Source organism: Phyllostomus hastatus, unplaced genomic scaffold (assembly GCF_019186645.2).
Source record: "Phyllostomus hastatus isolate PE091 unplaced genomic scaffold, TTU_PhHast_1.1 phas_scaffold_585, whole genome shotgun sequence".
Taxonomy (NCBI): domain Eukaryota; kingdom Metazoa; phylum Chordata; class Mammalia; order Chiroptera; family Phyllostomidae; genus Phyllostomus; species Phyllostomus hastatus.
In genome coordinates, this window is record NW_025334037.1 from 1,568,035 (window position 1) to 1,593,742 (window position 25,708).

The 25,708-nt window shown below is 38.8% G+C and overlaps 1 protein-coding gene across 2 annotated transcripts in view; it reads right to left on the bottom strand.

Moving 5' to 3' along the window:
• SBF2 (SET binding factor 2) overlaps positions 1-25,708 on the bottom strand; it is a 408,723-nt gene that overhangs the window by 33,293 nt on the left and 349,722 nt on the right. Inside the window, exons 25-30 of one of the 2 annotated variants that reach the window (XM_045825232.1) lie at positions 23,685-23,830; positions 21,548-21,746; positions 15,617-15,813; positions 13,197-13,337; positions 12,217-12,312; positions 3,463-3,647 (exon numbers count right to left, since the gene is read on the bottom strand). In XM_045825232.1, the coding sequence (XP_045681188.1) occupies positions 3,463-3,647; positions 12,217-12,312; positions 13,197-13,337; positions 15,617-15,813; positions 21,548-21,746; positions 23,685-23,830 (964 nt within the window). The remainder of the gene's footprint in view (positions 1-3,462; positions 3,648-12,216; positions 12,313-13,196; positions 13,338-15,616; positions 15,814-21,547; positions 21,747-23,684; positions 23,831-25,708) is intronic. The other variant, XM_045825233.1, reaches the window with a different exon arrangement.

Genomic DNA, 25,708 nt, shown 5'->3' on the forward strand with positions numbered 1-25,708 from the left:
CTGTAGGTAAAGAGCAATGATTTCAACAGGGCAATGCTTAAATGGTAGACGTTCATTGAGGCCAAGCGGCTGCAGAGGCTGCAATGGGTCAAGAAAGTCAATCTTGTGTGGCTCATGTGTCTGTACTGCTGGAAAGAGCCATTCAGCAAGGACCAGTGGTTTGACGTGGCTTGCCATCACTCTGAGAACTTGAAGAGACTACTGGAAGGCTGGAACCTGATGGGAGCTTGTAACACCAAACATAAGCCAATTATAAAGCCATGAACCTGAAGTCTAAAGAGGCATCAGTGATACATCGACCATGTGATAAATACAAAACCGTACACTAAGTCTCCCCAAGATGCACACTATAACTAAAAGGTAATATATTCAGGTTCTAGAACTCTACATATTGAAGTTTGTGAATATATATATATTTGTTTCTTATTAAGCAAGTACAACAGTCATTGCAAAAATTAAAACAAATAGAGATAAACATTGAGAAGGAAATAAAAATCACTAACACTACTAATATGTAGTTACTCTTTTAAAGTTGAAATAAAAAATTATATACAGTAACACATGAAAGGCTTTGTTGATTTTTGGTTTTGGGACAATATATTTTCACTCAGTATGATATGTTAACCTGTATTTATTTGAATATTCTTTATCATTTATATCTTTAATCCATATGGAATTTATTTAATGTGAGGTTGCATTTTTAATTAAGTAATGCTAACCAGGGGTGTCAAACTCATTTTCACCAGGGGCCACATCAGCCTCATGGTTGCCTTTAAAGGGCTGAGTGTAATTTTAGGGCTGTATAAATGTAACTACTCCTTAACAGTTAAGCGAGAAGTTGGTGCTGCCGCTGGGTAGAAACAAGGTGCTGGGCCGGATAAAACAAGGTGGAGGGCTGGATTCGGCCCACAGGCCTTGTGTTTGCCACCTGTGTGCTAAACTGATGGCCCAATTGTATATTTTAATTTGATAATCTTGCTACCTAATTCTGATGATTTAAAAATTTTCCAAATTCTCTTGCTAAGGAATTAATAAATTTCCTTACATTCTTTCCAATTTTCTCACATTCTGCCCAAATTACTGGATCATCAGCTTTTCTAAGGGTAAAAACTATTTTCTGGAAGTTGGTTGTACAACAGTGTGAATGTATTTAACATTATCAACTATAAGATGATAAATTTTATATTATTTGTATTTTACCACAGTTAAAAAACTGCGCCAAGGACTTACTGTAGGGTCTATTTCATGTTTTATATTGGTTATTTTAGAATACTTTTAAAAAGGCCCATTAAAGTTTTAAAATAAAAAGCAAAAACTCCCAAGTTTTTTAAAAATGGTATTTCTAATATGTATCCAGAAAAAAAAGTTTCTTGTCTCAGTAATTCCACTTTTAGGAATAATCTAAAATGTATGGGAAAAAACTCTAGTGAGTTGTATTTCAATTAAAAATAATAATAAACTATATGCTTGAAAATGTAACTAATTTCACATATAGAAGATAAAGAAACTGATACATCCAACGATATGGAATGTTATGTAGTGAATAAAATGAAAAGATTATTAAATAACAAGGAAAAATGTTATGGTTTGAGATAAAGAACTTAGCTGTATACATGAGTTCTTTTCTATTAGTTTTTTAACTTATAATAGAACAAAGACCGTTTACTTTTCAGGAAAACTAGGTTTCTTTCCATTCTCAACTGTGAAGTAGCTAGGCATGCCTATCTCATAAACCAGAGCCATCGCCCTTAGTGCTGAGATGCACTAGAAGGTCATAAAGAATTTGTGAGTAAGTATGAGGTGTTACAGTATGTGAATTAAAAAGGCAAACAAGACCAATTCAAGATTACTGGGAGTCAGTCACTCTCACTCACTGGCTTTCCTCTCTGTTCCCTCGGCTGGGGAAAAGGTGTGGAGCTGCACCTGGGAGCGCAGTGTGGCTGCGGAGCAGCACAGGTCAGACAGCCACGGGCCCAAGCTCCCCAGGCACATGTGATGAATAAAAGGCAAACCCAGAGTGGAATATTAAAAAATCCCAATAACTTCTGTGCTGGATGGTGAGATTATATTTTTAAAATATAATTCTTTATTGATAAAAGAAAGACTAGAACCAAAAAATAAAAAAAAGAAAGAAGAAAGGAAAGGAGAGAAAGAGAAAGGGGCGGCTTCCTCCTTCACCTGTGCATGGTCACACAGCTCCCCGAGGGCCGCTGTGAGAAGGGAATGGCAGAGGTGAGCAGAGAGGCAAACCTTGGGGAATGGTTGAGATCATGACAAGCGGTGTGCTCAAGTGTGGGGAGTCTACACCTCGGGAAAGACATTAGTGCCAGGAGGCCGTGCTGGCAACCCTGGATTGCTGTTGAAAGGTGTTCTAACTATTTTCGAGGTATAAAATTAACTGCTGTATCAGAAGGCACGTGTGCATATTTAAAAACTGAGCATTACCCAGCAGTTTCATGCCTTCTGCCCTGAAGGTGGGTGACTAAGTGACTGCAACAGGCCAGGCAGTGGGAGAGGAGCTAGCAGAGCCAGCTTGCCACAGAAGAGATGACTCAGTCACTGGCACCTTGAGGACCGAGCATGTGGGGTCCTGCTCAGAGCCTCTGCCCCACAGTTCAACCCAAGGTCTGTCTGCACAGTCCGGTGCAGCCTGCAGCACTGGACTTCACTTTGAGGGGATTTCTGAATGAACAAATACTTTTATTTCCCACACACCCGTCGGTAGTAATGACATTTATTTTGTGATGTATGAATTGCAAAAACATTAAACCCGAGGAATTATTGCTTCTTTTGGAGAGAGAGACTATCTTTATAACTTACAGGACCTGTACATAGTGAAGCTCTTTAGCATAATAATTAAAAAAAACAAAGTTGATTAGCATCTAATAGTTTGAATTTTCTGGCATGTCTTATGACATGTGTGCCTGTATATATATTGCATAGCTTGTGAAATTTAAAAAAAAGGCAACTCAGAAAACACAGCCTTGGCCTCCCTGTGCTCCATATGCAGTACATCGTCCTCTTCTACCTTCCCATAGCTTTCTTTGTCAACAGGTTCGTAACAACAAAACCTGTTCTGCCATGGACGTGGATTCCTGTGGAAGTGAACTAAGACAATGGAAGAACACAGCCTTGAATGAGCCTTATTACTTCTTTTCTTAACGTGTACTTCCCAATAGTCCTGATGTTTACGGTGACCTATTTATGATCATGAAAAAGTACTTCTTTACATAGCTAATACACATGCATATGTGCATATACGTATCTATCTAGGTACATGTAGACAAACATACACATATACATAATGAGCTAAAAAACTCGAGACTGATTATTAACTGCAGGTTAGGAATTCATGCTGCAAAAAAAAAAAGAAAAATTCTAGCAAAGCTGATTTATGAGATAAGTTTTATAAACTGCCTTCAAGTATTCATAAAGTTTCTAAGTGAGAAAAAGAAATCTTACCCTTAGTTGTGACTTTTCGCCAAATATATAGAGGGCCGCTTGGCGTTTCAAGAGCTGGTTTTGCAGGTAGGCGCTGTTGCTAAAGGAGGCCGAGTGATCCTTGCCTGCCAGCCGGGCGCCAACATCGACGAAGGATGTTGGAGAACTGATCAGGCGAGTGCTAGAGCGAAGACTTGCCCACACACCTTTACAAAAGCCAAAATAATTGAGGTAATCTGATGTGGGAAGACCACTGAACTGGAAAAAGATGCATGCTCTGCAGGTATAGTTTCAGAGGTAACAGCAAGTTAATTAACCTAGGGAATCATGGACCATACTGGTCATTTGTCATTTACCTCTGCAATGTATAAGCATTATTCAATACAGCATTTCCAAACCATACAAGATTAGGTGTGGAAGGACCCAACAAGTCACCAGAGTCTCAATTCTACTGTATTCTGATGTAAAGTCAGTATTTATAAGCAAATACTGGGACCATGAAGAGAAAGAGTGCATTGAACTGGGAAACAAAGAAGGTGGCAGGGGCAGTAAGGAAGCCCGGGGGCGGGGTAGAATGTGGGGCGGGCCCACTTCTCAGGGCTGCGGGAAAGAGTGAGAACAGCCTTCTGCTTTAGTCAGTCAATTCAACAGGAAATCCTGATGAAGAACAACATTAGGGCTTTACTAAACCTACTAAAATCTCAGGCTGGATTTAGAATTAATAATTGTGTATCATGTCAAAATGAGGTAATTTAAAATTAGTAAAGATTATATTAAACTCTTTTTCTCCAGTATCCATGAAAAACGGTGAGACATTATACATTTAGTAATGTACACTTCACTGAATCTTAGGAGGCTTTATTTAAAATTTATAGTCAGAAGTAGACGTCTTCTCATGGAAAGGCCATGCTAAGCTGCTAGAAGAAACTTGTAAGTTGACCTTAATTATATATTAATTAGAAAAATCAAGGATTTCTATGTGCAAGTGAGCTATTATTAGATATTAAATATCCAAGCACAAAGGCATGCACTAAGTTGAAATTTGCCTGCCGCTGTAGCACCTTCAAAACAACAAAGCCCCTTGCTGACGCCCACGGACTGCAGAGCTCATCTCGGAGGTGTGGTCACGGGGTACAGGGCGCTGCCCCTGCTGCCCTGAGTGTGGCTTCCTCTCTACAGCTGGACAGCCTGCTCGGGGAGCTTCGCTCTTTGCCAAATGTTAAATCAAGCCGTGCTTCCAGTGGCTGGAAGTCACCATGGTAATGTCACAGCTGCTTCTCTCTTTATGAGGCAAGTACAGGGTCAGGAGACCAGTACCTAAGGAAAGGTTTTACAGGTGATTTCTGCTTAACATGGATGGATCTTTCTCTATAACCTATGAGCTTGTCTTAGATATTAATGCAAGTTTCTGGAAATGAAATCACAGAGGAAATTCAGAATGTGGGTGAGAACGAAAGATAATTTGACAAACAGATGTGACAAACGCCACTTGTAATACACATGCTTTCATATGGAGATGGTTAAAAGGAATGACACATCAGGATGGTAATACAGTACCTTGATTACGGACTCTCCCCTTAGCTGAAGGTTTGGGGTTTGACTGAGTAAAACATTTACCTCTGTGCCCATGCACTGGTAGGTAAGATTGAAGACAGAAGGAGGAATGACATGTACACAGCAGCGAACGTCAGAGCAAATTGGGTAAGAGAAGAAGTGTAGGTTATTTAATTTTTAAAATTAAGTTAACATAGGAGAAAAATGTAAATATAATGAAAGTAGAAGACTTGATTAACAAATAAAAAGCTGCACAGTCACACAAAAAAGATGAACTGAGCGCCTGGTAAATGAAATTTCAGCACCTGTTTATAAGCGCAATGAAATGAACAGCACAGCAGACAGTGCCACTAAAAAATTATACCAAATGGAATATGCTTTTGAAGATTGTCCTTGGGTGACCAACACAGTTGGAATTTAGGGAGGAGAGTGAATGTTAGGGATCCATTGGCCCTCGTTTGTAGGGAGGCTGACTGATTGGTTCGCGCTACCTTTTGTACGGCACGCCTGTTCTCTGAGCAAGGCCGTCACGTCAGGGATAAAGCTCTAGCGACCATTTGGAATAACTAGGAGCATGTTTTTGCAATAGAGCATTAAGCACTGCCACACTATCTTCTTTTTTTTTCATTTAGAAATTACATTTACTCTCCATAAACAAAGTTAATGAGAGGCAAAAATTCACGATCCTGTGACAATACCCAATGCTGCTAAAAATATAGCTTGTGATGACTGAGGTAATGACTTCTCCTTGAAATTCCTACTTGCACCAAAATACGGCAGTAGTAGAGATAATACTTTTGTAATTTGAGTAATATTGTTTTTCTTTTTTTTTCCGGCAAAAGAAAGCACTGTGTGACTATGGCAAATTTTTACCTGGTAATAACATGAAATGGTGAGCAGTAAATTACAGTTATATCCTGAGCAAAGGAATTGCTCATCAATCAAGGAAATGACTGTATTTGTTCAGGACTGAAAACTTTTATAGCAGCACTACTAAGCCATACATTGCAACACTGCATAAAATGTGGCATAACTTGATAAAAGGAAAATCATTAGAAGTGATTATACATTTCTGCCTCCCTCCTTCTGAAGCAGGATATGAAAGGCACCGATGGCTTTGGTGGCCGAAGAAAGTCAGAAAGCTGAGGTCTGCAGAGGTGCTGGCTGATCCCACACAGAGAATGCTACTGCGGGGCAGAACAGAGATCTCAGAGGGCAAGGGCAAAGACCCAAGGTCTCCTGTGCTCTGGCCACTGCTCTCCTTGCTGCCAAGGTGTTGAGCTTTCCTACTGAACATGGGGCACTGAATGCTCACAGTGAAGAAGGAGTTGTTTGGCTCCTGATTCTGAAATGCTGCTCCCTAAACTTACCACACTTTCTTATACCAGTGCCTTGACCTAGCATGATTTCTCCCAGTTCTTTACCCGACAAACTATCCCTTACAAACCAGAAACAATGAGAACTCTTCTGAAAACCACCCCAGACTGTCCCCCGAGCTGTGTGGGGAGCTCTGTTTGAACTCTGACCACACTGCACTGTGATTATCAGCACATGAGGCCCCACTAGCCTGTGTGCTCCAAAGGGCGGGGGCGCAATCACGCTTATTCGTATTTCCATGCTGAGAGCCTGTTTATTTACATATGATATATGTATAACATTGGATTATTTTCTTTCTGAAAACTGACACACTGTGACCTGTTGCAGTCTTCTACTATATCTTCAACTCAATTATTTGCCCTGAAAGAATGAAAAGAAGGGATGTTAAAAAATTTAGGAACTGCCCCTAAATAGAGGCTCATAAATGAAAAATCGCCAAGTGTTTATCACATAACAGAAGGTCAGCAGTGACAAAATGGCCCGTACTGACAGGGGGCCAGCAGAGGGCTTTGAGAACCATGACCCCATCTGGCAGTGACGCTAACCCTAGGAATTACACCACTCCACTGCTGGGGAGGTCTGCTTAGCTTCTGGAGTGATTTCCAGGTGGGAAATGCTTGTCTTGAGCATGTAACACCAGCCTGGAGTTGCATTTTTCCAAACTGCAGCATCCCCCTTAGTAGTTTGTAAAATCACTTTAGTAGGTCTAATTAGTATTTTTTAAAAAGTGAAACAGATTAAAATTGAAAATCCTCTGTGCACTGCATGTGGTATAGATAAATATTATTTCATGAAAACTTTTGTTTTGGCACCACTGTTTAGTGACTCAGTCTGAAACTGTGATATAAAATGAATATGTATGAATAGATGTAGATACAAAATGTATTTCTTACTGTGCATCAGGATCAAACAGTGTGAAAGCTACTGGCATAGGCTGAGAGCATGTGCCGCCTATCTTCCAATCTGGCTTAAGGCAACTTAAATGCTAATGTAGCCCTTTCTCCCACTTCAGTGGGGTATTAGGCACCAATACTGATACTAACCACAGCAATGATAATGGAACTAATGTTTATTGAGCTCCTATTACGAGCTAATAACTAGGTTAAGTGCTTTAGATATATTATTTATTCCTTGTAAACACTCTGAAGCTAGATACTATTTATCACCTCCATTTTACAGATGGGGACAGAGAATTAAGAGGTTTCCTAAGTTGCTCAATATCATGCATTAAATGGTAGGGCTATGGTTTGAATTGAATATAATGGAATTAAACTGCTATTGTCCTGTCACCTAAGCAACCATGCCACCATGGACCTCTCCAGCAGGGTCTGACTAAGGGGACTGCTTCAGGGAAAAAGTGGTGTAGTTCATTCTTCACACCCATGGGAATGGGTTGTTGTTCAGAGCGTGAGTGTGTCCTAATCACGAGGGTTGTTCTCTCCACTTTGTTTGGACAAAAGAAAGGAAAAGAGATGTCTGGGTTAGATGTGGGGATGGGGTCCTGATTTATCAAAGAATGAATATAAGCTACAGTCCATGAACACTGCACAGAAATGGACTGAACTCAGCCTTGTCCCAATTATGCTGTTTTTGCTAAGCGACCTTGACATTGAATATCTCAAAGCCTCTTAAAATATCTATTCTGGGGGTTATTTAACGGATAAAATAACACTTGTAGGGAAACTTTAGGCCACAGAAATGTAGAGAATGAACAGTTTAAAAAGCTGGCTCCGAGCTGTGGATGGGTGCTCAGTTGGTTGGAGAGCGTTTTCCCTGTACACCAAAGGGTTGTGGGTAAGATCCTGGCGGGGGTATGTTAGGGAGGCAATCGATCAACGTTCCTCTCTCTAAAATCAATCAAGTATGTCCTTGGGTGAGGATGAAGAAGAAAAGCTGCCTCCATGGGGATACTTCTTAAATATACTTAGCTATTGTATTTTTTAATTTAAGTAAGAGACAGTATCAATTTTCTCATAATGGCATTTTTCAACTCAAAAAAATAATTTATCCAAGTTGTGAGTATATGAGCCTCCCCCCCAATGGGGCTCAAAAACTATTTTAATTTTAAATGAAAATCAATGTGATCTATTCACATCTGTATTTTTTCTAAATTGTTCTTGTGTAGAGAAGGTTGCTTCCCCTGCCTTAGGAACTCCTCAGCATGCACATCGATGCAACGTGATCGCGCCGACAGAAAAAAGGGTGAAGGGGAAGGAGAAGATCAATCTAAACTGTGGATCGCCAGAGTGAGAAAGGCACACAGTGGAAATAACATAAAAATTTGGAAACCAGGACCTAAGACTCTATGACAATGAAAGGACAGAGAAGGAAAAAAAAAACAGTGAAAATACATAGAAGAGAATAAAGGAGAAGGTTAAGGGGATGACTTAGAGATAGGAGGCTCTTTCCACACAACGTAAATGGGAACCTTCAGGAGAAGGAGTACCTGGCTCCCTGGAAGAACAACGAGACTCTGTACCTGAGGGCAGGTACGAGAAACAAACCGTGTGCAGGGCATGCACGCGTCTACATCTGCCCTTGTCCTGATCGCGTGTCTGCCTGTCATGTTCATGTTAATAAGGAATCACCTGAGACTTCCCCAACTTGCTTGCCCCAGGCCATTCTTGCTACTCTGCGTGAGGAGGAAGGACACTATCGGAAGGGACAAAGGAAGCAGACCTAGGGATCAGAGAGTTGAAGGTGTCAGGCAACAAGAGAATCTTTTAATTAATCATTGGGACCTTGGAAGATCTGGGAGGCTTTGGGAATAAAGGATTAAGAGATGGAATAAAAGAGTAAGATTTATGTTTCTGGATCCTAGCATAAGATACCAGAAGGATGGGAACCTAAGTTAGAACCAAAAAAAAAACTGTCATAACAAGTTCACAGAAATTTTCAGAAGAAAATATTTGAGAAGGCTGTCAGAAATAATAATTATGATCTCATTTTGCATAGAATGGATCAGGAACAAATTCCATACAAGATTTTAGCCCTAAGAGGTGAATATACCCTTCAGGTACCTTTGAGAAGAACAAAGAAGGGACTCATAATTAGAATGTAACCACTAGTGGGAATCCCCTTGTAAAAAAAGGTCTGAGGCCAGTATTAAAAAAAAAAGAAGACAGGCAGTTGAAACAGACTGGTGAATATTCATGAGCTTTGTACCCACATAGAAGGAGAGAATTTGGAAGCTAAAATTTACATTATAGGTTATTTGGCCAAATGGAGAAACAGATAATGTGTTCATGATGATGTTTACAAAAGCAAAACGTAAGAGCCAGGTGTGGGGCTTCAACTAACCAAACATATGCTGGAAACTCCATTCTGTTGATGGAAAAATTACTGACATGCCTTGCTGACAACGTAAACTTTCACATGGTGAATAGAACAATAACAGGAACAGCAACCTTGAACCAATTTGATAGGAAGGTTTGGCAACATAAATACCAGAAACTTCAGGAGAAAGTCACTGTACTATCTTTTAGTTCAAATTCACCAAGAAAGAAATGATGAGAAGGATGAAGTTTGCATCTTAAACTGGAAAACAATGGTATTTTAAAAATTCAGTAAAAAGCGGAAATTCTATGTTGCAGTCCTAACCCCCAGTACTTCGGAATGTGACCTCATTTGGAATTGTGAACTCACTGCAGATGTGATTAGTTAAGATGAGATCATACAGGAATCTGGTGGGCCCCCAGTTCTATACTACTGGTGTCCTTACGAAAAGGGGAAATTTGGAGACAGATACGTAGGGAGAATGCCATGTGAAGATGAAAGCAGGAATCAAGGTGATGTGTCTATAAGCTGAGGAATGTCAAAGATGATCAGCAAACCGTTTGAAGCTGGAAGCTGGGGAAAAGGCATGGGATGGGTCACTCCTCACAGCCCGCAGAAGGCACCGACCTTGATAACATCTTGACTTTGGACATCTAGCCACCAGAACTGTGAGACAATAATTAAGTCACACAGTTTGTGGCACTTTGTCACAGTAGCCCTAGCAAACTAACACAGTGACCTGAAGGCCTAATTGGAAAATGACTGAAGAAGGTTGAAAGCTCTTAGGAAATCCTACAAAAGCAGGAAGTTGTGATGAGGAAAGAAAAAATAACAAGCACCCAAAGCACCAATATGACTGCCAGGAGATGTGCACGGTGATCTTGGCTTTCAAATGGGAAAACAATACATGTTGTAAAAGACAGCCTTGATGTTGATTCTGAACCAAATTCCAGAATGGATTATTAATGAACTATTCATGACTGCTTAGGAAAAAGCATGAATTCCTACAAGTCATTTACACTGATCATAAAATCTTTAGTGATACAGTTAACAGTTTGAAAGACTGGGAAATACTGGATTAAAAAAGATGGGAAGAGACAGAGAAACATGGGCCAGGTGAGTTTTAGGAGGAGGACTCATAACCAGTGTAGATGAACAGATCAAGATCCTGCTCCAGAGAGGCTGAAGGCTCTAGTATTTTGCTAAGGCTCCTGTCCTTACCTCTGATTTGTGCAACATGTTTTTAAACAAAAAATCACATGAGAACAGTAATCAAATCTATGGATGACAGGAGGATTGGAAAAACAGCTGATACAGTAGTGGACAGAATCAAGGTCAAATATCTAAAACAACAGTCCACCACTGAAAAAGATACCATTTGGTAGGTATAGGACACTGTGTATTTAGGTCCAAAATATGACCCTCAAAACTAGTATATTGTTAAGAACAAAAGCTCATGTGAAGCAGACAGATCTCAAGTGATACTCATTTCAACATGGGTCAGCCCAGTGATGGGGCTGTCCCGAACGCAGTCTTGGGCTCTTCACTCTGGGGAGAGTCCACAGAATGGAAGGGATGGTGAATGGACTGCAACCATCGGAATTGGGGATATTTAGAATTCACTACAGTTGTCAGAGAAAAAAGATGAGAACAGTTTTTAAATCTGAAGGGCTACAGTGTGGGAGATGAAGTTTAGAATTTTCTAACTTTAAAAGGCAGAAGGAGGGTCAATATGTAAGTTACATGATGGCAGATTTTCAGATCAATGTAAGAAGGAATTTCTAACAGTTGCTTACAAATGTAAGGGACTACTTTTGGGGGAAGAAATGAGTTTCCCTTACTGATGATGTTCAAGCAGAGCCAAGATCACATAATGGGTGTGTTTGCAAGGGGACTCAGCATTGTCTGGGAATGAGAGGAAGAGTCTCTGAGTCTGAAATTCCGCAGTGAAGCAGTAGGACTTCACTGTGGAGAAGCCTGGTCTGGAATTTCCTCTGAAGAGTATAAGAATATAAGAAAACCCCCAGAGACCAAATTAGAGCACCCTTTGGAGCTAAACAAACCAACACTCAGCCTTTCTCTATTTCCTCATGCCAGCAGCTACAGTCCAGAGGGAAAAAAGGTAACCTGAATATCTTTCTCTCTTATTCCTCAAACTAGCATTTCAGAGAACAGGAGTAAAAATAACGGGCACTGGAGGCACAGCCCTCGGGCCTTGATCACGTCTCCCCAGCTGTTTATGCTTCTGTGATCAGTCTTTCTACCTACAAACCCGAAGCACCATGAGTCTGCAAAGGGCTGACTCGCCACTTGCAATGCTCCCCTCACCTCCCAACGCTTCCACAAACTCATCAGTATGTGAGATTTCAGCAAGTACTATACCTCTTGTCTCAAGAGGTGAAATTCATGTGTCACCATACTAGAAATAAATTTGATCATTCATTTAGAAAAGAGTAATTAAAAACAATTTGAACCATAATTAGTTGATTTAAAGTATCACTATCTAGAAAAAATTTTTCTGCTTTTACGATTGTATCAGTGCTCAGTTATAAAATCAATCTTACTAACCTCCTCGAGCAAAGCTATTGGATGGGTTTACATCCAAATGTCCTGGCACTACCTGCTTAAGCACAGTGGACATTCTTGCAGTTCTCCTCTCAGTCCCTAAAGTCAGCCAAAAAGAAGAACAAAAACCATGTCGTTTGGGTTAACATTACTCAAATGACAAAAAGTTATCTTCATGTGTAGCATGTCTAATTGCTGCCAAACATTGTACTTTTTAAGTACTCAAAGCTTTAATAGAGATAACAAGGCACTGTTACTATTTCCTCAGAGATACACACATTTGCAAGGTCACAAGGAGTTAGGTTTGGCAAGGGCAATCAGAGAATTCAATGACAAATGAAGCAAGGCATGCATGGTGTTACTTTACAAGAAAAGCCACTTTCTGCTTATGTTGAGCTAATTCAAATAGCTGATTAAGCCAAGGAGACCAACTTTTCAAGTCACATGCTCCTGTGTCTAACACATTAGGGTTACCTCTACATGAACCCTTTGGGGTTCCATCACATGATAACTGAAACAAAATATTAGTACAAGTCTTAATGGTTTCATCCAAATCTAGTGAAAACAAACTCTATTGCAAATCATAAAAGACTGCAGAAATTTCAGGAATTTTAAACATGATGATTTTAATAATATACATTTAATAAACATGTTCACCTTATGTACTTAACACTCTAATAATATTTTAAAGTCTATATAAAATAGATTCTAGGAAAAAAATGCCCAGATGACTTTATATATGTTCCCCACCTCCTCTCATATTACTCTTTTGAAAAGGAAATAGTTGAATCTCTAAATTTGGTTACTATTTACTAGAATTTAACAGTGGTGCCCTGATTTCTAACTAAAAGGAACCAAAGTTATAGCTGCACAAGGTAAAACTTTAAGGGGTCACGGTGAACAGTGCAAATAACTGAAGAGATTAGCCCTAGGAATGAATCTGACTTTTCATAGCTGGCAAGAACAAAAGTATCAAATGTTACCTGGAGGCAGAGCAAGTGCCGGCCTGACGGTGAGGCTGTTATTGCCACGGAGTTTCTGATGGACAGAAACTGCACTCAGTATGGCTTGCAAGTACTTTTCTTGTTCTATACTGCTGGAAGATTCTAAAGAGGAGGTAGGAGCTATAAAAGAAAAAGATATTGAATAAAACAACCTGTCTCTATGTTAATAAAAGTCTTTTATACATGTGTTTTTTTTCCTTTTTCTTTCTATATACAGTCTTCAAGTTACCACACCCAAATACAGAAACCAGCCCCACTTAAAGCTCCAAACTATCAAGTGGCTAATCCTCCTTGGATACTGGTTTCACCACACCTACTTCTTGATTGCCTCATCCTCCTCCTAGGTGTGGAAAACCGGCACAGGGCTGTTCTTCCAAGAGCAGGCAGTGTTTCTCATTACCTGAGCCACTCAATGAAGATTTACCAAAGACGACAACTTGATGACCTCCCCCGACCATCCTGCCCCTGCTCCTGTTTAGGAATAGAGGATGGAGCATTCCCTTGGCATCCCAGAATGAGCAGAGGTTGGAATTTCCCAGACGCCAGCAGCTTTATTCCAATTCTGCCATGTGGGCTGAACAGGGGGCATGAATGTGCAAGGGCTGTTTGTGGGAAGAGTGGAGGAAGACGGGGAGAAGACAGGAGCAGCTACTGCTAGATTCCCTGGCCCTTCTAAAATATGGGCAAAAAATATGCACAGAGGGAAGCAACTGTGAGAGCAGTTCTGGGTGGGAGGGAGCCTGAGCCCGGTTTGTGGGGAGCAAAACAGAAACCCCTGAATGGGCCCAGACACTGTGTAAAGGGGTACCAGGAGGGTCTGACTAGAAGGACAATCGAGATTAACAAATTCTCTTAAACCTGAACAGGAAATAGTTAGAATTTCATATTTGATCAGTTTTAAGATGCCATCATTATGTTTTATTAAGAAATGTACCATTATTTTAGGTACTAAGAATAAAAACTGCCATTTAAACTAGGACATAACTCTTTTTGATCACTTCAATTATAAGATGTATCCTGATTTCAAATATATTAAACTGTGAGCAAATGATAAGCTCAAAAATATAAAATACAGTACTTATATTAGATTCAAAAATAAGAAACTAATGGAGTAAAATAGTTTCCATTTTTTCCAACTAAAAGCTCAGTAATATGCTCATCAATGCTCCCAAAATGACTCACTCACTTTATTTAACTTACATACACTATGTTCTATTGTACCCACTAAGCAGCTTGGGAGGATTCCTCAGGGACAAACAGTTCAAAGCCAGGGAGAATAAATACAATAGTAACAATACAGTGTTGGGTGTGTGCTGCCCTCAGTCAACTGAATGATCAGAGGCACATTAGCCAGCTTTTTATTCTCTGGAGGGAAGCAGACGAGAATGAAGAAGAGATACCAAAAGGCACATGGTTTTACTGGCTGAACCATAGAACCTGACTTACCTCATTTTGAAAAAGAAAAAAATGCAGCCACCCCTAAATTGGATCTGATATCTTAGTGGCCCACTGTTTAATTTTACTGAGCATCTATTACAAGCTGGAAGTTATGAGAAAGTTCAGCAAAATACAGCTCCTGATTGACTCTAAGACCTCAGATTTGGTGCTCAAAAGTACCCTCAGAAAGACAGATAGCGGCACTTTTTATTTGTTTTCTTAAGTTGGCCCACTTCTAGCTTCTAAAAAACCTCTATGCTTGGGAGCTCCTGAAACAACACTTTGGTCACTGGTTTGCTGACTTGTTTTTGTGTGTGTGTGACTTGCAAAAATGAAACAGGGTATCTCATACCACACGGGACAGAATCCCTACTTGCCCCCGAAGCTGTTAAATATATCTGAATGCTTCCCAGAAGAAAAGAAAAAGAGTAGTATAATTTATTTCCCATATGTGGATATTTTGGTCTGCTGAAATGAAAACAGCCTAGAACCAGACTTTATTACCGTATTTTTTGGACCATAAGATGCACCCAGGTTTTAGAGGAAAACAGGAAAAAAATTTTTGAAGCAAAAAATGTGGTATTTAATAACATATATAACATCCTATTTCATCAATGTAAAATGTAAACAGAACTCAACAGCAGCATTAACAACCATTATTCCTCCCAAATTTGCTGGGGGGCGGGGTGGGGAGGAGAAAAAAGTGCATCTTATAGTCTGAAAAATACGGTATGTTAATTTCTATTAAGATCCAAATACAGACAGACATATTAAGATGTCAAATTCAAAGTGGAGCCCCACATTTTCAAGTGTCATTCCTGTTCAAGTTTTACACGTTGAGTATGGCACAGGTGTGAGGCCTGACGACAGGGAACAACCAGCATTCCCAGATTTTACTTCCTGTAGTTTCAGGAATACTCTGGAATGAAAGGATCATAATTGCGCTGTAGAGAGAGGCTTACCTGCCTGGGGGGAGTTCTGAGATTTGAAAAGACCCACTACTCCCTTCCCATGGAATCCTCCAGATCGGAGGAGCAGGGTACTGCTTCTTGAGTTCTTCCAACATACGACAGGCAGGCGATTGTGTCGGTAGCAGCGGGCTACTCTTGGTAAACTACTGTCCTGCACAGCTTGAGGTACAACTAGAAGGCCAGGATAGCTTCAGGGACATGGAGGGAGAAAGAGAATGGTTTGGTGGGTGAGGGAGAAGGACAGGCAGAGGAGAAGGGAGAAGAAATGGGGACAGTGGGAGAGAGAGAATATAAAAATATGAATATCATAACACCATAGTCATTTTCCTTTCTTTTTATTTTAAGATCAAATCTCTAAGCTGGTTTATTTCTTTTAAAAATTTTTCATTGCTTATTTCCCACAGTCATTTTCTAAGACTCAGAAGCATTGGTTGAGAGGTAAGATGTGTATTTTAAACTCAGTCTCAAATCAGTTATTCAGGGGTTGAGAAGAAAAGGCCTAGCCCTGGCTGGTGTAGCTCAGTGGATTGAGCACAGGCTGCGAACCAAAGTGTCGCAGGTTCAATTCCCAGTTAGGGTACATGCCTGGGTTGCAGGCCATGACCCCTAGCAACTGCACATTGATGTTTCTCTCTCTCTCTCCCTTCCCTCTCTAAAAAAATAAAATAAAAAAATCTAAAAAAAAAGAGAAAAGGCCTAAATGGTGAAAACAGTTAACTCATTCACTAATTTGTAGGTTTTTTTTTTTTTTTTTAAATAAGCCCCTTTCATTGCTACTGCAGACTTTTGCTGAAGAGCCTTGGCTTAGAAAATAAAGATGGCATGCAGAATTTGTTAAAAAGCTTCTGTTAAACTGATCACCTCCCTTACCTTACATACTACTTTTCGTCAACTTGGAATAAAGATTGTAAGATCAATGTATTAATGCCAACTTGATGAGAATGACGGGTCAAACTGCCACCTAGTTAGACCGCTGAAGTGACGAGAGACTAGAGCATACTAATATCAGATGGCCTGATATGGTGACAGGGTTGAAAATAAAACCAAGTGATTTCTGGTGTAAGAGCAATATGCTTGACTGTGAAAAAAGTTTAAATATTTTATTAACAGTACATGTTGATAATAGTTTAAAAAGATAATAGTTTAAATAGCTCACAAAACTACAAAATATGATGTTGGGAAAATAGACAAGGGTACCTTGTTTTTATAGATTAGTAAGTATAAGAAGATAGTCAGGTTTCAGAGTCATTTCCTTCCTTTAGTTCATTTAGAAATATCACACTAAAGAGATTTCTAATTAATAATCTCCCACCTCTAAGTCCATATTGTCCATGTGGTTTTTTAAACTGTGGTAATATATACCTAACACAATGTTTAACACGGTAACTGTTTTAGGTGTACAAGTTGGTAACATTAAGTACGTTCACAATACTGGGCAACCACAGCCATCTACTTCCAGAATTTCTAATCCCCTACCTTGATACACACCAGTGCTGAGAGGGGGAAGAGCAAATCTGGTTTATGGTCATGGAAATCATAACCTTCAAGGACTTTGGTGAATGAATGACTTTCCATACCTAACTAGCGATGCCGTGGAAGCATTCTGAAAGCCTAGCATGTGGTGCCTAGGAAGCTGATGAAGAGGTCTCTCTGTAGACAGAGTCATCCCAGAAGACTGGAAGAGCAGTTCCATCATCAGGGCCCTCTATTTCTTACCCCACTTTAATATCTGCTTTCCAGCTCAGCTGTTTGCAGATAACACTGATTTTGTGTAGTAGATAAGGGAGTGTAGCTTAATGGCTTCAGGGGCTGCTTCAGTAACTGGGAAAGAACCAGCATGCCCTTCACTCCTTGCCCCCCTTGTGGACTGTCCTCTCCTTCCCTGGGACATGAGCACCACATACCATGGTTCCTACACACAGGATCCACACTTTCTTGTCCCCAGGCATGGGTTTGAGTGGCAGCTGGACAACCACTAGTGCTGGGCAACTCTTGTTGAGTCTGAAGGCCGGCAGAGGCTACTCTCAGTGCGAGTGTCATTTGGTGATGAAAGGTAAGTCCAATTTACCTGCCAACCAGCCTATCCCACTACCCAGAGCCATCAGCTCTGGGCTTCAGTGTAAGCCTCAGTAGGTAAGACTGGCTTTCAGAAGCTGCCGTGGAAGCTTTTAAAGAAAAAACTAACACAAGTGCTCAAGACGTAAATGAGTCCACAACACTACCACCTAACTTAGCTCAAGAAGTGGACCATTCCCAGCATCCAAGGAGATACCCTTGTGTCTTCTCTCAGTCACTATTTCCCACTCCTCCTCAAAGATTATCCCTACCCTTGGGTGCCAACAACATGGATGAGTTTTCCCTGTTTTTGAATTTTAGAAAAAGGAACCAATAGAAGTTATTCTTTTGTTTCAATTTCATTTGCTCGACATTATGTTTGTCAGATCCATCCATGCTATCGTATATAATGTAGTTTGTTCATTTTTGTCACTGTGTAGCACCCCACTGTGTGATGGCGCTACCTCTTCCACTGCTGGTTTCTACTTTTTGACTATGTAAGAAAATGTTTCCATGAACATTTCTGTAGATTTCTTTTGGGAGCATATATACATTTCTGTTGGGAATTCTACCCCACCCGGGTGCAGAGGCGGCAGGTAACAGGCTGTGTGCATGTTCACTAGGGTTTAGGATGTTAGGAGCTGCTGCCGGACAGCTTCCAAAGTCTTTCAACCCACTGACAGTCCCGGCAGAGTGAGAGTTCCACTTGTTCAACACCCTTCCTGCATTTTTTGTTGGTCTTTTAAATTTTAGCCATTTCTGCAGATATAAAGTAGTCTCATTGGGACTTTAATTTGTGTTTATTTGAAGTCTAATAAGTGGAGCATTTCTTCAGATATTCTTTGGCCACCAGGACACCTTCTTTTGTGAAGTGCCTATTTAGATCTCTTGCCATTTTTATGGCCTTTTCACTTTCTTAATGGTGTCTTCTGATGTACAGAAGTTCTTATCAATCTTTTACTTTATGGGTAGTGCTTTTCCTGTCCTGAGAAATTGTAAGGTCATTAAGGTATTCTTTTATCTTTTAGAAGCTTTTTTGTTTTAACCTTTCACTTGTAGATCTACAGACCAATGGAATTGATTTTTCTGTTATGGTATAAGGCAGTGGTCAAAATTAAGTGTTTGTCTTGTATGGATATCCAGCACCATTTATTGAAAAAACATTTTCCCCCCTGCTCTTAAGTGCTGTCTTTATCTTAAATCAAGTGTTCATATATGTTGAACTCTTTCTAGCTTCTCTATTTTGCTCCACTGGGCTGTTCATCTATCCTTGTGCCAATCCCATGCCGTCTTAACTACTGCAGCTTTACAAAACAATACTGTAGTATTATTAAAATATCCTGTAGTTTTATTCTATAAACCTATCCTGACTACTGTTAGCCTTTGCATTTTTTATATAACTCTTAAAAATTATCATTTCAATTTCCATAAACATTTTTCTGAGATTTTGATTGAGACGACACTAAATCTATATGTCAGTATTTGGAGAAATCAGTTTTAGAGTATTAAGTATTCTAATCTAAGAACATGAAATATCTTTTTACTTATATCTTTAATGGTCCTCAATATTGTTTTGACTGTTCACTGTAGAGGTCTTACACCTCTTTCATTAGATTTATTACTAAGTATTCAATGTTTTTACTGCTACTCTAAATAATATCAGTAGTACCAAAATAACATTACTTAAAATTTCACTTTTTAATTATTTGTATTTGGCATATACATGACTAATTTTTGTATAATGGTCTTATACTTGTGGCCTTACTAAATTCACTTTTTAATTTAAAAAATTTATCTGTAGGTTCCTTCAGATTTTCTATGCATATGATCAGGTCATCTACCAATAATAACGGGTTTATTTCTTTCTTTTGCCATCTTTATACCTTTCAATTTTTATTTTTGTCTTTTTTCAAGCCCTAGAACCTCTAGTGAAACAGCAAATAGAAGGTAACAGTGGGCATCCTTGTCTTGTCATACTCCCAGAGCAAAAGTTTTCAATATCTTACCATTAAATAACTTTTGCTGTAAAAATTTTTAGACACTAGATTAAAAAGCTTCCTTTCTAATTTGTTGAAATTTCTTTTTGTAAAAATCATTAAATTATTTTCTGTATATAACAAACTTACATTTTTCCTCTTAATTCTTTTAATGTGGCAACTTATGCTGATTGATTATCAGCTGTCAAGCCAGTTCTGTTTTCCTGTGATAAATTCCACTTGGTCATAGTGAACTGTCCTGTGTGAAACTAACCTTGGTCTTTGTTGCTAGTAAAATTTTTCTTTAAAATCTACTTTGATACTTATATAGTTAATAACTTTTCTAAAGGTAGTTTTGCATGGTGTATTTGTTCTATCTCTTTATTCTCAATCTTTAGTATTCTTGTATATTAATTAAATCCCTCAAAAAGCAGCAGTAAGCTTTTAAAAATTCTGATAATCTTTTTATTTTAATTGGAACATTTAGTCAATTTATAAGTAATTTAATTACTAATATATCTGAATTTAAATTTACCATCTTACTACTTGCTTTCTATTTGTTCTATCTTTCCTATGTTTTCTTATCTCTTTCTTGCCTTCCTTTGGAGGCAAGAAAGCTAGAGGAATATGTATTACTTTATATCACCATAAATGCTTTATAATATGTGTTCTATTACATTTTTATTCTGTTTCTGATAGGCTGAAATGATAAACGAGGTCTACTTTCTCACTGTCAGGCACGATTCTGATAGCCAGCTTCCTGAACGGCAGGACATCACTCCCTGACACTGTCACTTGCACTGATCTACAAAGAGAATTCAGCTGAAGGACAGAGCACCTAGGACAATTACTACACACTCAACAGAATCACAACCTTCCAGTACCCAATGCAAATTTTTTATTTTGCCTAAATCTCAAACTATATTCCCAACTTGTTTTTCAAGTTTCACATTGGTACTATTTGTAAACTTCAATTGGCATTTAAAGTGAGATCGTTATAGTTCTTCTAGAACAGTGGGGTTGAAACTAATAGTAACCCTGAGACAACTTTCTAATATATGTACAGGGCTTACAATTTACAAAGTACTTCACAGGATTATTCTACTTATCCACACAGAAATTTATAAATGCAAAGAAAATAACTTCCCTGGAGATGGAAATGATTTAACTGTGGATGGTAAAAATATAGTTTTAAAAAACAAAGCATGGCACATGGCTTAACAGATAGACAAAACAGCAAGAGGTAAGAATAGAAAAAGATTATGTGTTCATTGACATTCTTTGAGTAATATTCCTTGGAAAATATTCTAATTAGACACCATAAGAAAACCCTGTCTACACTTGGGTCAGCAAATTACAGCCTTTGGGCCAAAACTGGCTCCGCCCTTTCATTCGCTGACTGTCTATGGCTGCTTTTGGAGCAGAGTTGAGTAACTGCAACAAGAGACCATATGGCCTGCAAAACTGAAAATATGTACTATCTGGTCTTTTAAAGGAAAAATTTGTAGTCCCCTGGCCAATAGCAGACTTTCATCTTTCCTATCTGTCTGGGAAAATCCTACTCTTACTTCAGTTACCTTTGGCACAGTAGAAAAGAGGCAAATGAGAAACGACAAGTAAAAGGAATTCATAAAGGGGACAAAAGCTATTGTTACCTCTCACCTTCTGATCTAATACAGGCACTGTTCAGTGATGTAATTGCACTTCTGAGAATGCCAGTGAGGTGCTTGCTCATGCTGCATGAAGGGTCTCTTAATCACATATCCCTGGGGAACTTGCTCCTACCTTCTGACATTTTTCTCTCTCTGGGTTATGGATGCAAACAGCCCACTCAAGACTCAAAAGGAAGAAAGGAAAGAAGGTCTCTTTTGGAGCCCCTGAACACACTAACCTCCGGCAGAGTGAATACATCCTGTTGGAAGCCGTAATTCGAAAATACTCTGGTTTTGAGCGAGAAGAGCTGCCGCTTATGGTTCCCAAACCTAAACGCTGATAGTCTCTGAAACAAGCTTTTTCCACTAACTGTTCCATAGTGGACTTCTCCGAGGCCTTCAGAGTGGTACTGGTGGGAAGTTCACTGTCATCTGAAACTGTGATGGCAGAAAGAGGTTTTGAAAAAAATGATGTAGCTCAAAGTAGAAGATTAAAAACTTCCTTTTGGAAAGGCTTCTTAAATCAAGAGAGGTTTATATAAAGGCTACAGATCCATGGATATCATGAATCATGTAACTTCTAGCAGAAGTCATGATGTTCAAACAATCTGAATAGTAATGAATAGTCAAGAAATAAAATATCAGGAGCTCAACTGACTCAAAATGTCAGCAGAATTAACTCAATATGTCTAACAAAATAGGATTCTGAATTCATTACTCGCAGTTTTAAGTCAGGCTTGCTTATTAATGCCAAAGTATAATGATTTCTATTTAGGACTCTAATATGATTTTTAATATAACCACTATACAAAGTCATCACCTGGGTTTCAGTTAACTTTTCAAAGCACAAATTTTTCTTAGAAATTTCTAGATTAAGCAGAAGTTCAGTAGTGGGAAAAGATCTCTCTTAGAGAGGTATAGTTTTCTTGTGGAAATATTTTTGTCAGAGGATGTGGTTGGTATACAAGAGAAACCCCCTTACAATTTTGCAATCACAGGTTTTAGATGTGGAAGAATTTACCCAATAATGAAGTATTTTAGGGAGGATTAAAAAAGACACTTTAATAATTGGTACTATAGGTTCTAACTAATAAAAATTCTATTGTTAATTCTCTGAATTTACTTTTCTATTTATTTATAAAGTAAGAGAAGTCAAAGCTTTCAAAATTTTTGGAAATGCTCTCAAAGTTATAATGTCAAAGGGAAAAATATGGCTCTCTTCCATAAAAGAAAAAAAAAACCCCAACCTAACAGCTTATCCTTATAAATACCACAAATATACAACTTTGTGTATTAGTTTGTGAACTTCACAATGCAAGTATATTATCAGGTATCAGTTTTGTGTAGCCTTTTTATTTTCAGAGGAGCCAGGAACATGATAGAATTTGGTCTTTTGGCAGAATAACCATCACAGAATATAGTTTTTGTTCCATGATATCAAAAACATGTTGAACTAGAAGAGTCACTAGTGATGGGTAGCAATCATTTTTTAGGGCTTTCCATGTGACTGTGCAGAGACCAGGGTTCCAACAAATGGTCACTTCAGTAATGGAATGGTGAGTCTCTTCACTGTTGCCGGGGGCAAGCTTGTAAGCACACATACTAAAATGGAGACCTTTAGCCAGTGATCTCTCTCAAGATAAGGCTTATTATTATTATTATTTTATAACTGTATAAGCACTGATGATTGATTCTAAAATCCTGAGAAGGAAAAGGGTACAATGGCATCCTGCTTCTCTACTAGATTAAATTATTCTCTCTAGTGTTAATGCCATAAACATACTCGATACTGGGGTCAGGAATAGAAAACAGTCAATCAAGTGGTTTGCTACTGGTTTTCTGCCTGTTTTCTTGACTAAGAAGTATCTCAGTTTCCCAGATTCTGTCCTTTTAAATATTTAGCAGGCATTTTAAAAAATCATCTAAGATTCTCTTTGTCTTAGGTCTTTCACTTGGATTATGAACATCCACAATATTCTGACCAAGAACCCAAATCTTTAATTGCAAATATCCAATGTTCTTAGCTTCTTATTCTTAATCCATAGTGATAAGGTATGGGGATTACTTTATAACTCAATTTCTTATGCAGTGGGGTTTCTTTCTTTCTCCCTTTAATAAGACCCATATAACCTTGGCTAATCAGTTCTACAGATTTAGTAAAGGAAAAGTATAATTTAACAAAATCTTACCCAAACAATGGAATATTGGGATTTTCTTTTTAAGTTCTAAGAAGCTAATATGTGCCTCCAATCTTCTTATGATATCTAGGTTTTTGTGAGTCAGGTTTAAGTGCAACTAGTCTCAGTGTCTTATTCTTACTCATATAAGGAGAAAGAACAAAATCCATTCATGAAGGAAAAACAAGTTCTCACATACCAGATATGTCATCTTCTTCATTCCACCCGGGACGATTCACTCTCTCTTCCACAATTGTCCCTGTCCTCTTCTTCAGTAAGTACTGACGCCCAATGGTCATTTTCCCTGCCCTTTTGGCACCTTTCACAATCGTTTTTGAGAAGGTGCTACAAGCCATAAAACCAAAGAGAATGTCAATTTGTATGAAGATATCACTCATATTTTTGATGGCCCCAAAGCTCAACTTGTGTCTCCTCCATTTCCACAGCTACTAGTATTGTCCAGACCTGCATTAAGGCTCTCCTTCTTTAGATTACATTTTACAAGGCAGCAGACTAATTTCCAAGAAAACACTGTTGCCATCAGAACACTGTTTTAGGTAGAAAGTGCAAGAACCTAGAGCGGGACACAAGTACTTCTCACCCCGAATCTAAACTCCTCAGTTTGGCTTTCTGGTCAATCAGGCCCTAACCCACTCTGGTTATCCACACTACTGCCTCGTCCGGTTCCCGCAAATGATGCTGTGGACATCCTGTGAGGAAGCCGGCTGGCTCCTTCCACTGATGCAAGCCCTGCTCACTCATAGGCTTTTCTTTGAGATCATATGACAGTTGCAGTTGGCAACACCTCACTTCTTAAATGCTCTGAGTGCTATGCTTGGTGCTGTACCTTCTGACAGTGTAAACCTTTTGAAACACAGAAAAGAATAACACATGTCCCCTTTTTGTGAGGAGAAAAACATAAGAAATCAGAAATTTGAGCATCCTTTGGAGAATCAGCTTTAATTAAAGGGACACTAGTGTGTAAATCACATGGACCTAAAAGTAATTTATTTATTTATATAGTTTACCTTTTCTTGCTGACAGAAAATCTGGGTAGAGGTTATTTATAATCCAGAGCATTAAACAAAGAACCTGTTTCCTAAATAATCATATTGAGATGAAGGTTTCAACTGAGATTGTTTTTTATTACATTCTTTTCTACCACAAAGAATAGAACTCTTTTTGTGTTTTCTTATCATCTGGTGAAAAGTGATAACGATTCTTTTATTGTCAAATAGTTGTATCAGACCTGTCTTTAGTCATTTGAAATCTAAATCTGCAGGTTATGAAATATATTTTAGATAACTGTTAGAAATCATAAAGTACTGGTATTTCCTAAATTAAAGCCTATTGTGAATCATTTCAAGTATAACTTAAGTTCAATGTGACTTTTGTAAAATCTTTCCAACTACAGCGATAGTTTTGTTTTATATAATCAAGACAATTCTGCTCTGGCTGGTGTGGCTCAGTGAACTGGGCACTGGCCAGAGACACAAAAGGTTACTGGTTCAATTCCTGGTCAGGGCACAGGCCTGGGTTGCGGGCCAGGTCCCCAGCTGGAGGTGTGTGAGAGGTAACAGATCGATGTTTCTCTCGCATATCGATATTTCTCTCCCTTTCTTTCTCCCTCCCTTCCCCTCTCTGCAAAAATAAATAAATTCTTTTCTTTTAAAAAAAGACAGTTTTAAGATATTTAAAATTTTTAAATTGCTATCTCTCTTTTGTAGCTGGATAGTATAAACTTGATATAATAAGCTTAACTTTATATATATGAATATGTAATTTTTTCCCAGATGGTTTCTACCCATGAAACACCCTAAGAAGCTTTGCTTCTTCCACAGGGCTGGGATAATGATTATCAAAGGCTCCTCGGTGACTACACAGTGCTAAGACAAAATGCTTGGTTCAGTTTTAAACGTCTAGAAAGCTGTTCATGCTTCAGCCTATCATACCTGGATATGTGTGTTCTCTTTCGCTCATCACTGTTAAATGCTCCAGGTAGCTACCTAGGCAACTGGGAAATGACATGCTGTCTGGAACCTCGACTCTCCTACAATGCCCAGCATAACTCACTTTCAGGCAAAGGAAAATCTTTTTTTCTTTAAAGTCTGCAGACTACTCCCTAATACGTAATTTATATTGGCAGATACCCAAATTTCAGATGATTAATGATTAAAGAACTGAAATATTAGCCCCTATATTTTATCACTAATTGAGAATTTT